The following is a 13,010-nucleotide window of genomic DNA, read 5'->3' as shown; positions in this document are numbered from 1 at the left end:
AAATTAATCTTAAAAATACTTCAAATTGTTTTTAACTTTGTCAGAAATGTTTCAAATGCTCCACACTCACTTTACTGAAACCACCTTTACTGAAATCCATTACAGTATAAATGCATTTTTTTAATCACATATTTATCATCTGTGGCAAAACAAGGCCTTATTGACAGATCGACAGGAGTAAAGTTTTAGAAAACAATAGTAGTTTATAGTTTTATGCCAACACTGGGCTAACTGGGCAAGACTTGTGTGGGGATGGGGGGTGGTTGTGGAGGGTCTTCTAAAATCTTCAAAACTGGAACTTTTGAGGAAAAAAACTATTTGGGGATCAAAAATAAATTATCTGTTTTGTTTTCCTTAATCACCATAAATTGTTGACTTATTTAAAAAAACATGAATTGTGGAGTTTTGCACAATTAAAGGCCCATAAATACTAACATTTACAAATAAGTCATTTAAATGTGATATTTTTTTATTTCAGGCTGAAATAGCTTTAAAAGGTTGAACAAGGTGTGATGGACAAAATATGATCTTTTTTGCAACATATTAATAAACGGTATTTCAGCAGTTATAATGTGGTTGATAACAAACACCCCCCCCCCCCCCCCCCGAGGAACCTTATAGTCATAAAGTTAAAGGACAGTTTGAGGGTTAAAGGTTAAATCTGCTCACACAGACTCATGTTCGTGCTGCTGTTCGATGTATTGTTTTCATGCTACAGTGCTTAGCATATTTTTAGTTAACGTTTTTCTTAGTTCATATCTTAGATCTTTTTACTGTTTTCCTTTTATATTTTAATACTTTTGTTGGATGTAACTGGGACCCTGTGTACACAATTTCGTTCCACCACATGTACCACATATGGTGTGTATGACCAATAAAGAACCTTGAAATCTACCATGTCCAAGCAGCTTCATGCTTCTGTGACCACAGGTACAAGATTCAAGGGACTGCTGCCAACCTTCCAGGACGTGGACGCAAGAGGAAATGCGACCCGAGGTTGCAGCGTGCAGGAAATCATTATGTCTTCCCTTCACCTTTGGGTCACAAACGCAAACAAAATAAAAATAACATAAAACTCGTGTGTAGGTGCTCGGCAGAGGAAGCACTACCGAGCTGTGGAGGGGGAGAGCTTCATGATGCCGTGCAGGAAATCTGGTGACAAACTCACCAAGTGGTTCAAGACAGACGAAGGCAAAGAGGGAAAGGAGAGTTCATCCATTGACTGTAAAAGAAAGTTTATTGCAGAAATGAAACATTCTGGAATCTACAACAACACCGGGTAAAAAAAACATATTTGTTTAGAACATTAAAGATTTTTATCACAGTACTTTATATCAAAATAAAGTTAATAAATTGTTTTATTGCAATCTGATTTTAAATCTTCTTCTTCTTTTGGCTTTTCCATCTTCATGGGTCGCCACAGCGAGTCATCCTCCTCCACCTCACTCTGTCCTCTGCATCCTCTGTCCTCACTCCAACTACCTCCATGTCCTCTCTAACTGCATCCATATATCTACTCTTTGTCTTTTTCCTGGCAGCTGCATTTCTAACATCCCTCTACCAATATACCCACTGTCCCTCCTCTGGACATGTCCAACCCATCTCAGTCTGGCCTCCCTAACTTTATCTCCCAGTTGTTCAACCTGTGCTGTACCTCTGATGATCTCATTCCTAATCTTATCCAGCCTTGTTACACCTAAGGAGAACCTCAACATCTTCATTTCTGTCACTTCCAGTTCTTTCTCCTGTCTTTTTGTCAAAGCCACTGTATCTGCAATCTGATTTTAAATACATTCACTTTTTTTGTCTAAATTATGTAATTTGTTGAATATTTGTACTTTTGTCTGCAGCATACTTCTGACTCTGCAGGTTGTGGAGAAAATGAGCCTGAGCTGCTTTCAGCCGAAGGAGAGCAGTGTAACGCTGCGAGCGCACGCCGGCGGGCGGATCAGCTGCCCCGGCCTCGCCTGTAGCAGCAACACAAGAGTCATTTGGTACAAGGTGAGATTCATGCGGGTGCAAAACGATGCGTGGGTCCAACCTATGCGAGGTTCTCACGTCACGTGGTTTCTTCCAGGAAAACAAAGCTGTATCTGAACAGCAGAGGTCCTCCTGTGAGGAGGGGGGGCTGCTGCAGCTCTGTACCGTCTATCCAGAAGACTTTGGTTTGTTTTTCTGCAACAGACAAATAAATGAAGGAGGGGTCACATGGACCTTCAGGAGGCCCGTTAACGTCACAGTCGTACGTAAGTGCTGTTTGTAGAAGAAAGTCTGGTTCTTTGAACGTCACTTCTGTGCAGTGAAGGCTAGAATAGTTCTGACCTGCAGGACCTCCCAGGCTTCACTCTCTGTTACATTTGTTACAACATGGCAACCAGTGTGAGTTACTCTGCAGTCTCCATCCAGATTCAGATAAGTTCAGATAAGACCATGTTCCCTGAGACATTCTGTAGGAGGTGCTGCAGGAATAAAGGGTGCCCCTGGGTTGCTTTCAAGAGCTATCTGGTCCCTGCAGAACCAAAGCAGGAGCTATGTTCCACATTCTTGGCACAATGTCAAACTCATCTTTGGTAAAGGTTGGACTCCTCAAGATCTGCACCTTATCTTTGATCCTGTTTGTGGTCTTCATGGACAGGATCTCAAGGTCCAGTCGAGGCCCAGAGGAGGGTGTCTGGTTCTGGAAACTCAGGGTCTGCTCTCTGCTTTATGCAGATGATGTGGTTCTGTTGACATCCATGACCATGGTTCTCAACAGGAAACTGGTGGAACGGCCCCTCTGGGTCAGCTGGAGGACTTCAAAAGCATCTTGTTCCTGAGTGATGGTACGATGGAGCAGGAGATGGATCCACGGATCCGGGCCTCCTCCTCACTGTTGCTTTGGTCAGTCATGGTTAATAAAGAGCCGAGTCTAAAGACAAAGCTCTGGATTTACTGGTCTACGTTCTCTCACCTGTGGTCCTGAGGTTTGGATCAGGACTGAAAGAACCAGATCCTAGATCAGGGTTATTCAACTGGCGGCCCATGGGCCAACTTCAATCTGGCCCACCAATGACTTCAAAAATTTATTTATTTATTTTGGGAAAGGGGAGGCGTTCTGGGTTTGGGTTCTGTTTATTACATTTATGATCCAATACAATAAAATAAACAAATTTAAAATGTAACTGATCGTTGTAAAACTTGGTTTATTTACATAATGACTGTAACTGCTGGATGTCCGGCCCCTGAGCTGCTGGATTTCAGAAACCGTGCCCCCTTGAGCCGTTTAGTTGAATAGCCTAGATCCAGGTGGCTGAAATGGTTTTAGGGGGGTGGGGGCTCAGCCTCAGAGATAGGAGGAGGCACTCCGTCATCAGGGGGAAGCTCAGAGTAAAGCTGCTGCTCCTCTGCATCAAAAGGAGTCAGTTGAGGAGGTTCCTCTGAACAGGACGCCTCCCTTTGGGCACCTCTCACTGTGAAGAGACCCAGGACTCTCTGGAGGGATTATAGATCCTTTTTGGTCTGGGAACACCTTGGGGTCCACCCGGGAGGAGTTGGAGGGTGTCTCTGGTTTTAGGGAGGTCTGGGTTTCTCTCCTGGACCTGCTGCCTCTGCAACTCGACAACAGTGGTAGAAGACGGAAACTGAAGTTTCCTTTAATGATTGAAAAGAAACCTGAAGTGTGTTAAACCAAATCAAATTTCCAAAATTCAGTTTCAGTTTGGCTAATACTTCAATCTGACAGCTCATAAAATGAATCATTCAACCTCAAGGTGTTTAACTCGTATGTTTTATTTCTGATGAGCTGAAAATAAGAGTTAAAAAATGACTAATCCTAAATGAATATCAGAAGTCTTTCATTACAAACATTATTCACATCCTATTTACTGCTGGATGATTTATTTTCCATTAAATGAAGAAACTTTAGCTGCTAATCAAAAAGAAAGCCGTTATACAGAAACTCATCCATTGAATGTAAAGAGACTTTTATTGGATTGGAGGATAAACCACAATAAAGATTAACAAGAGAATGTGTTTACAGGTGTACTCAACCGCTAAACTGGTTCACGTTTTTCTGAAAAACCCCAAATCCCTGAGTTCCCTCTCCAACAACCAGCATATTTTATTATTTATTATTAACCTTTTTTTAACCAGGCAAATCTCATTGTGATCACAGATCTCGTTTGTAAAGGAGGCCTGGACCTGAAGGCAGACTAACATGCATGTTTTTGGTCTGTGGGAGGAATCCGGAGTACCCGGAGAAAACCCACCCAAGCACGAGAAGAACATGCAAACTCCACACAGAAAGACCCCAGGTCCAATCGGAGATTGAACCCAAGACCTTGTTGCTGTGAGGTAACAGTGCTAACCACTGATCCATCGTGCTGTCAGCCATGGCAACCTCGGCGGAGTCAAACTCTCACTGGGAATGAGCCTGACTTACTGCCGGCAATGCGGACCAAGCTCTGACAGCAGTCATACAGGGACAAACAGCCCGTATCAAAGGGCCTGGTACTCCATACTACCAGAGTACCCCCCACAGGGTTCCCCAGGTTGAACGCCTTCTCCAAGTCCACAAAGCACATGTAGACTGGTTGGGCAAACTCCCACGCACCCTCCAGAACCCTGCTGAGGTGTAAAGCTGGTCCAGTGTTCCACAACCAGGACGAAAACTGCACTGCTCCTCCTGAATCTGAGGTTCGACTCTCTAATGGACCCTCCTCTCCAGAACCCCTGAATAGACCTTACCAGGAGGCTTAAGAGCATGATCCCCCTGTAGTTGGAACACACTCTATGGTTCCACTTTTTGAATAGGGGGACCACCACCCCAGTCTGCCAATCCAGAGGGAACTGCCCCCAATGTCCAAGCAATATTGCAGAGTCATGTAAGCCAACACAACCCCACAACATCCAGAGCCTTAAGGAACTCCGGGCTAATCTCATCCACCCCTGGGGCCCTGCCACCGAGGAGCTTTTTAACCACCTCAGTGACCTCAGCACCAGAGATTGGAGAGCCCGACCCAAAGTCCCCAGGCTCTGCTTCCTCAGTGTTAGATGTGCTGGTGGGAAAATGAAGTCCAATAGATAAAATCAGAAACATCACAACAAACAGGGCTTCTGCCTGCATGGGCGCGAGGTGGGCAATAAAATAATGTGCACGACCTAGAACACAGTGAAAACTCATTTTGATCGCTGGTATCCAAGACCAATTATTTCAGTCACTAATATGGATGAATAGTGTTTGTAATCTTCTGTCGGTTAAATTCTCATCATTTCTCAAACAGCACATCTTGAAGTAACAACGCCTCCAGAGATTATGTATCCTTTTGTGAACGAAACCGAGGAAGTCAAGCTTGGTAAGTGCTTCAAAACAGCTAAGGGTTTGATAATTAAATGTAATTGTCATTCAGAAAGTCTCAGATTACTGTTATACGAGTTGTTTTACCCTTATGGGTTCTGATTAGGCTCTCAAAATGTGTTATGGTGAAAACTGGTTGCAGTTTTGTAAATTTAACCAAGACTGTATACTTTAATTTATACTTTTAATGATCTGCTTTCATTCACTGGTTTTGTTAAATCACATTTTGCTTCTTGTTCCAGGTCAGTCTCACACCCTTACTTGTAAGGCGTATTTTGATTTTGAAATAAACGTTTCACGAAAGGTGCAGTGGTTCATGAATTATGGCGGCAACGTGAAGAACAAAACTCTACTGCACACGGAAAGTCCTCAGTGAGTTGGTACAAGTGTGTGTGTCGCAGAAAATACAGGTTTGTTTTGAAGAGCAAATAAAATCTTATTTGTTTTCCAGAGAAAATCCAGTGTTCTATAAAAAGACTGAGGTCATACAGAGAGCCACCCTAAGAGAAGTGACAGCTCAGCATTTAAACCACACCTACACCTGCGTCGCAGGTAACACCGTCGGAAACAGCAGCGTCACAATTCGACTGAAACTGAAAAAACAAGGTAACTTTAATTTTTTCATTTCAAATTTTAAAGTCTATTTCACAGATGGAGCTAAAATTCAGCATGGTAGTAGCTGAGAGTCATCCCTAACACATGCTCTAAGCACTAAAAGTTCATTTGAGGTGGTTATCTTCAAAGTTTAACTAAACAGCTGTAACATTCCTCAACATAAGATAGCTTAAAACTGAAGGTGGAGGGTGATATGCATTACTTTAGGGGTGCTAAGCCAATATTTAATATTTTAAATGTACCATTATTACGTTAATACCATAAAAACACCACAATAACACCATTCTTAAAACTGTAGATTTTCATCCAAACCAAACTGTTTCTAGAACTTCGAGGCCTGATTTGATGTTCAGTGAATTTTCAACCCAGTTTTTCTGTTTCGTTTTAAAAAGTTCACACTGTTGTCATTTTCAATAAATGAATAAAAGCTCTGCTGATAATTTATTTCTGCGGTGAAGAGATAAAATCTGTGTTTTGGGTTTGTTTTCAGTAACGTGGCCTTCCCTCATCGGGTATCCCTTTGCGTGCTTCCTGCTGGTAGCCGGACTGGGAATCATCTTTCACATGAAATGGTTGGAAATCCAGATAATCTGCAGATCTCGCCTCCAGTTTGGAGAAAATAACAGCGGTTAGAATATAATTCAAACTAAACAGTTTACTGCTTTCCTGCCCGCAGCTGCCGTGACCTCAGAGATAAAGATCGAGCACAAAAATGTTTCAAACGAGCAGCTCATCTGCCGGATCAGTTGTGTTTTTATCTCTGGAGGTCACGAAGAACGGCTCTTTGCATGAAAGTCACAGCAGCGCTGGTAGACTGATGTCTTTCATATTCTCTCGTCTGCCAGAAGAAAAAGACTTTGACGTGTTTCTGTCACATGTGTGGAGCCCTCAACCTGCACACAGAGCTGAAGATCTGAACTTTACCTCCACATCAGGACTTTACAGTGAAGCAGGTTTGGCTCTACACGCTTTTGATTTACAGACTAAATAAAACGCTGCAATGCTGTGTTAAATGTAAATAAAACAATTTGTAAATCATATTTTATTCATGATGAAATGGATATATGTCAAATGTTGAAACTTAAAAAAAGAACCGTTTTTAGGAAATGAAGGTCATTTTCAATTTGATGGCAGCAACACATCTGTTTGAAGTTGTTCCAGGTCCAGTTTCCATCAGTGAAGGACTCACTCTTCCTTTAACAAGTCGGTAAAGGTACAGGACCTGAGGAGACCAGTTGTTGGAGGTTTTGGAGGACCTGAGGAGACCAGTTGTTGGAGGTTTTGGAGGACCTGAGAAGACCAGTTGTTGGAGGTTTTGGAGGACATGAGGAGACCAGTTGTTGGAGGTTTTGTAGGGCCCAAGGAGACCAGGAGTTGGTGGTCTTGGTGGACCTGAGGATTCTAACTGTCCTTCAGTCCTGGATTTTCTCTGCTGGATGGGAGCAGATGTTCTAAAACTTGTAGATATGTTTCTGCATTGATGGAGGCTTTCCAGATGTGTAAGTTGCCTGTGCCAGATGCACTAATGTACCCCTATATCATCAGAGAGGCAGGGGTTTGAACTTTAAGCTGACAACAGGCTGGATGTTTCCTCTCCTCTTTCGTACAGAGGACCTGGTGTGTTCAGTTTCCAAACAGAAATTCAGATTTGGACCAGTCTGACCTCTGAACAGTTCTGGACTTCACTTCAGTCTATTTGAAATGAGCTCTGGTCCAGAGAAGATGGCAGAGGTTATGGATGGTGTTCTGTGAACAGAACCAGGCCTGGTTTTAATGCAGTGGCTCCTGAGGGTCTTGTCCTTTGAGCTCAGATTTCTACAAATTCGTCTAATCTGAGAATCAGATTAATAACTGGAGATTATGGAGATTAAAGTATTTCATTCAGGAACTTTATTCTGAAATTGTCCCTCTAGTTTTAGACAAGAGTGCTGAACCTCTGCCCATCTTCACTTCAGGCAGATTCCACCTCCCTAAAAGTCTCTTAATACTCAGTCCTCTTACCGACTTGTTGATAATTAAGATCATTAGTTACAAAACTTTCCTGTGGCTGTTTTTTAGTCATACCTCTTACTTTCAACACATTTTGTTGTTTTTAGACAGTCTTTTTTTTTTACATGTGTTGTTGCCTTCATGTTAAAAAATTACATTATTTTTCCAAATTAAAAATTGTTCAATTTCTTACTTTCAACATTTGATGTTTACCATGTCCCATTGTGAATAGAAATTTGGGTTTATGAGGTTTCCAAACAATAGCATTCTGTTTTCATTTACATTTTAATGTCTCAACTTGTTCAGAATTGAAGCTGTTTCAAAAACTATTTTGAAAAATGATCGGTTTTCTTTTTTTTTTGGCAGCATGTCTTTCTGTTAGAGAGACATTAAATTCTGCAGAGACTGCTCAGAGTCCAATAGAAGTGCTGCTCGCCCAGGTGTTGGAGGACCAGTGGGGGTACAGAGTCTGTCTGCTGGAGCGAGATATACTTCCTGGAGGAGGTGAGAGATTCACCTGTGTTTAAACATGTGTTACCCACAATGATTCCCTAAAGGTTTAACTTTTGTTTTTATTCTTTTTGCATCACAGCTTATACAAACGATGTGGTTCTGGCTCTAAAGAGAAGTCAAATGCTCATCTGTGTCCTGTCGGCTGAATATCTCACCGACAGTAATGCTGTGTTCATACTGGAATCAGGAGTAAAGGTATAGTAGGTTTGTCAAGAAGGATATCAAATTTTTCAATCTGAGGTTCAAGTACCACCAGGGGTAGCAGGAATCCCTGCAGTGGTTGTCAAAAGAATGTTTGATATCAACTACTATAAGTTAAATAGCAAATTAACCATCATAGGTTGAACCATGATGTAAAGACAGAAAAGCAGAAAGTGCCAAGAAGACGAGTGGTTCAAAGAAATTATATTAGAAACTACTTGAAGTAAAAGTACGATGGAGAATACTTCTTGTGAACCTCTGTGGAAACTGAAGTGGACAATGGTGAACTGATGGGCTAGAGGCTACTTAAGCAGAACCAAAGGAATTTAAATGGGACCCATTTGCAACAAAAAGTGCAAAAGCGTTCCTTCCAAATTTGTATTCAGCTACGGGACAGAAAAGTCCACACAACCCTTAAAGAAAAAAACAAAACAAGAATACTGCCATTGATCCATTCCACGACTGTTAGTACCCCGCCTCCATCTCGGCCTCTTTGACCACATCTCAATCTTCATAGCCCCTGTCCACCTCCCCGCGCTGAGACGTTCCAGACCAACACAGAAGACCATCACTGTATGGTCCAACAACAGCGACTCTGCTGGACTGTTTTGCATGAACAGACCGGCAGATCTTCAGGGAGACTGCTGTAAATGAGTGCTGGATCTGGAGGATTACACATCTGCTGTCCTCTGATACATCAGCAAGTGTGTTGATGATCTCACCACCACCAGGACTGTGAAGTGCTACCCAAACCAGAAACCCTGGCTGAATGCAGAAGTCCATGCCCTGCTGAAAGTCAGGGATACTGCCTTCGGGCCTGGCAACTCACAGGAACTGGGGAGGACAAGGAAAGAGCTGGCTGTGGTATAAAGAGGGCCAAAGCAACATATGCACAGAAGATCCAGGATCATTTCTCCCCACAGGACCCAAGGAGCATGTGAAGGGGCATTAAGTGCATAACAGACTATAAAAGCAGGGGTACACAATGCCCTATAGGGGCCCATAGCTGCCTGATGCTCTTAACAGGTTCTATGCCCACTTTAAAGACGCAAATAGACCACCCAGCACCAGATTCACCTCACCACCAGATGAGGAGTTCCTCATCGTGACCACAGCAGAAGTAAGGAGGACCTTCAGGAGGATTAATCCTCACAAAGCAACTGGCCCAGACAACATACTGGGGAGGGTACTGAAAGACTGTGCCAATCAGCTCTGCGAGGTGCATGTCAACATCTTTAACTCCTCCCTCACCCTGGCAACTGTTCCCAACTGCTTGAAGACTGTCACCATCATCCCAGTTCCTAAGAGCTCTGCAGTGACTGGTCTGAATGACTACCGGCCAGTAGCCCTTACCCTGATAGTCGCTAAATGCTTTGGAAAAACTGGTCATGGCCCACATCAAAGCTACCATCGACATCAGGGAGGACCCACACCAGTATGCATACTGCAAGAATCTATCAACAGATGATGCCATCTCCTCTGTGGTTCACACTGCTCTCACCCACCTGGAGCAGAAGGACTCCTATGTCTGTATTATCTTTGTGGACTTTACATCTGCCTTCAACACCATGATAACCCAGACCCTGTGGACAAACTACTTACACTAGGACTAAGCCCCTCCATATGCAACTGGTTCCTGGACTTCTTAACCAATAGACCGCAGTCAGTGAGGATCCACAACTTCTTCTCCTCCTCCACCATAACCCTCAGCACTGGCTCCCCTCAGGGCTGTGTGTTGAGCCCTCTCCTGTTCATTCTGCTCACATATGACTATGCACCTTCCCATCCAGGTTGTCATGTTGTAAAGATTGCAGACGATACAGCAATGGTTGGATGCATCACAAACAACGATGAGTCCAGCTACAGGTAGAACACCTTGAGAGCTGGTGCAGGAAGAACAACCTTCACATTAATATGAAGAAGACAATTAAAGGATATGGTCGTGGATTTCAGACGTAGCAAACAAACCTACCCTCATATGAATATAGGAGGATATGCAGTGGAAGTAGTCTCCACAAGTACTTGATGTGCACCTGAATGATGATCTCAGCTGGGGAAGCAACACTACCAGCCTGATCAAGAAAGCACATCAGAGACTCTACTTCCTCAGGCAGATGAGACGGGCTGGACTGGAAAGTTCAGTCCTCACCTCCTTCTACAGGTGTGCAGTGAAGAGCATCCTGTGCTCCAGCATCAATGTGTGGCATGGAGGCTGCACAGCTGCAGAAAAGAAAGCTCTGCAGAGAGTGGTGAAGGCTGCACAGAAGACTGTTGGAGTCAGCCTCCCCACCATCACAGACATCTACACCTCCAGATGCAGGAAAAGAACCACCTGCATCATGAAGGACCCCACTCACCCAGCATACACACTTTTTGCCCCACTCCCCTCAGGCAGGAGGTTGAGGAGCATTAAGTGTAGAACCACTAGACTGAGGAACAGCTTCTACCCTGAAGTGGTTAAGACTCATAAATCCCTAACCAGGATAATCACAGAGTTTACTGAGGAGGTACTCGTTATTAAAAGTTAATGTTATTAAAAGACGTCACCAATGCACATCAGTAGTAGTACATGGAAAGTCTAGTTTACAGAGGAAGTACTCGTTATTAAAAGTTTAATATACGCAGGTCTCTCTTGAAAATGAGTTATCGTGGCTCAATGAGACTACCTGTATAAATAAAGGGTAAGTGAAAAAATAAAATAACGTCACTTGGTGTGAAAAATAATCTAGAGAGCGTATTATATTTCATTTTTCAGTAACTCTCAGTAGTAGGATGCAAATTTGTAGTAGAGGATTAATGAATGACCAAATAAAATAAAAAGCTTAAATGAAGATTTAAACTTAAAATAAAATTCTGAGTTTAAATATGTCAAAATCCCAAATCCAGCTTTGATTAGTCTTCTGAGATTATGCCTTTTTACCTCTAAAAATTTATGTTTAAAGACTAAGCACAAATTATTTAATAGTTATATGAGGTGAACAAGAAAAAAAGACGTAAAAAATGGCCTTTTGATACAGTAGCTTCTACATTTAATGCCCTAGTATCTCACTGAGACCTGAAAATGGCAATCATTCGATGCAAACTTTGTCATTTCCTTTACAGTTAGTGTTTTCCACCAGTTTTAAGTAAACTAAACACTTCAATACAAAAAAAAAAAAAAACAGTTGTCTCTGATGTGAAGTTCCAAGTTGCACACATCCTGAAAGACATCCATTTGGTTTCATTTTGTTGTTTTGACATAAACTGAAACCGCAAGCTGCGTGGGGACCTTTGGTTTGAAGGGAAGTCCAAACTCACCACAAATCCCCAGAGCAGCTTCTTGTAAAATTATTTTAACACAATTTTTATTTTTATTCATTTTTAGGCTTTACTGCACAAATCTCTCTTCAAACTCCTGCTAATATGGACCGGTGGAACTTCACGTTCCCTCGTCCAGCCGGACCCACCACTGCCCAAACTGGTCCAAAGGACCCTAAAGGTGCTACCCAGCCTGAACTGGACCTCAGACTCATCTTCCACATCAACCTGTACGTTCTGGACTTCTTTAAGGAAAGTCATGCCCAACCACAGAGAAATGACGGTTTCACACACGTGAAGATCGGAAACATTTTCCCATCGAGACATTTGCTGTAGGAGGACAAAAACGCATCTTATTTAAATAAACTACTGAAACCAAATAGATCTGAGTGTGTGTGGTGGTGGTGGTGGGGGGGGGGGGGGGGGGGGGGGGTGTATTTCCATGTTGTTTCAAATTTTGAAAAGCATGTCTCACTTTTCATGTCAGTTTAATAAAACCGAGTCCCTGTCAACACGAGTTTAACCCTCCTGCTGTCCTTGGGTCAAAATGAACCTGGAGGACCGTTTTACAAAAACAAACATCAAATAAAGTCGTCTTACATCCATGCCAGAAATAAACACATTTGACTGTTTTTACCTGAATATTCAGGAGAAATGTTTGATAAAATTAAAAGGTTGCAGCCACAGATGTTGAGTTGTTTTTTTGTTTTAATTTGGGGAGCTACAACAAGGAAAACAGAGAAATTAAAAAAAGGTTATACTTCGAATGACAGGGATTTTATGAATGGATTACTTTTACCTGAAATCAATTATGACGATATAGATGCAACAGAAAGAACTCGCATAAGTACCCAAATATTGTGATAAAACTACGGTAATGTTATCAACTAAATGGTACACACATCTTGGTGAGTTAATTCAGGTTTTCAAATGGACAAAATTATTTTATCACATTTCTTTTGGTAGAGAAAGAAGTGAGTTGTGAAAGCCAAAATCCTAATATTTACCCTAAAATACAACACGAAAAACCAAACAAAAGTCTCAAAGGTGGTACAGCTGA

General features: G+C 42.3%; 1 protein-coding gene across 1 annotated transcript; it reads left to right on the top strand.

Annotated features, from left to right (window-relative positions):
* The first annotated feature begins 896 nt into the window (after nt 1–896).
* LOC119425595 (interleukin-18 receptor accessory protein-like) lies at nt 897–12,248 on the top strand. The gene is given in 11 exon segments (XM_037693131.1): nt 897–1,279; nt 1,851–2,001; nt 2,078–2,246; nt 5,262–5,333; nt 5,578–5,707; nt 5,787–5,941; nt 6,441–6,578; nt 6,796–6,903; nt 8,306–8,443; nt 8,532–8,647; nt 12,018–12,248. Coding segments are annotated over 11 exon segments (1,791 nt in total).
* Nucleotides 12,249–13,010: the final 762 nt, after the last annotated feature.

The sequence above is a fragment of the Nematolebias whitei genome, chromosome 2, assembly GCF_014905685.2.
Source record: "Nematolebias whitei isolate Nwh7 chromosome 2, NemWhi1, whole genome shotgun sequence".
Lineage (NCBI taxonomy): Eukaryota > Metazoa > Chordata > Actinopteri > Cyprinodontiformes > Rivulidae > Nematolebias > Nematolebias whitei.
Note: the sequence above shows the minus strand (reverse complement) of the source record. Positions and strands in the feature narration are given on the sequence as shown.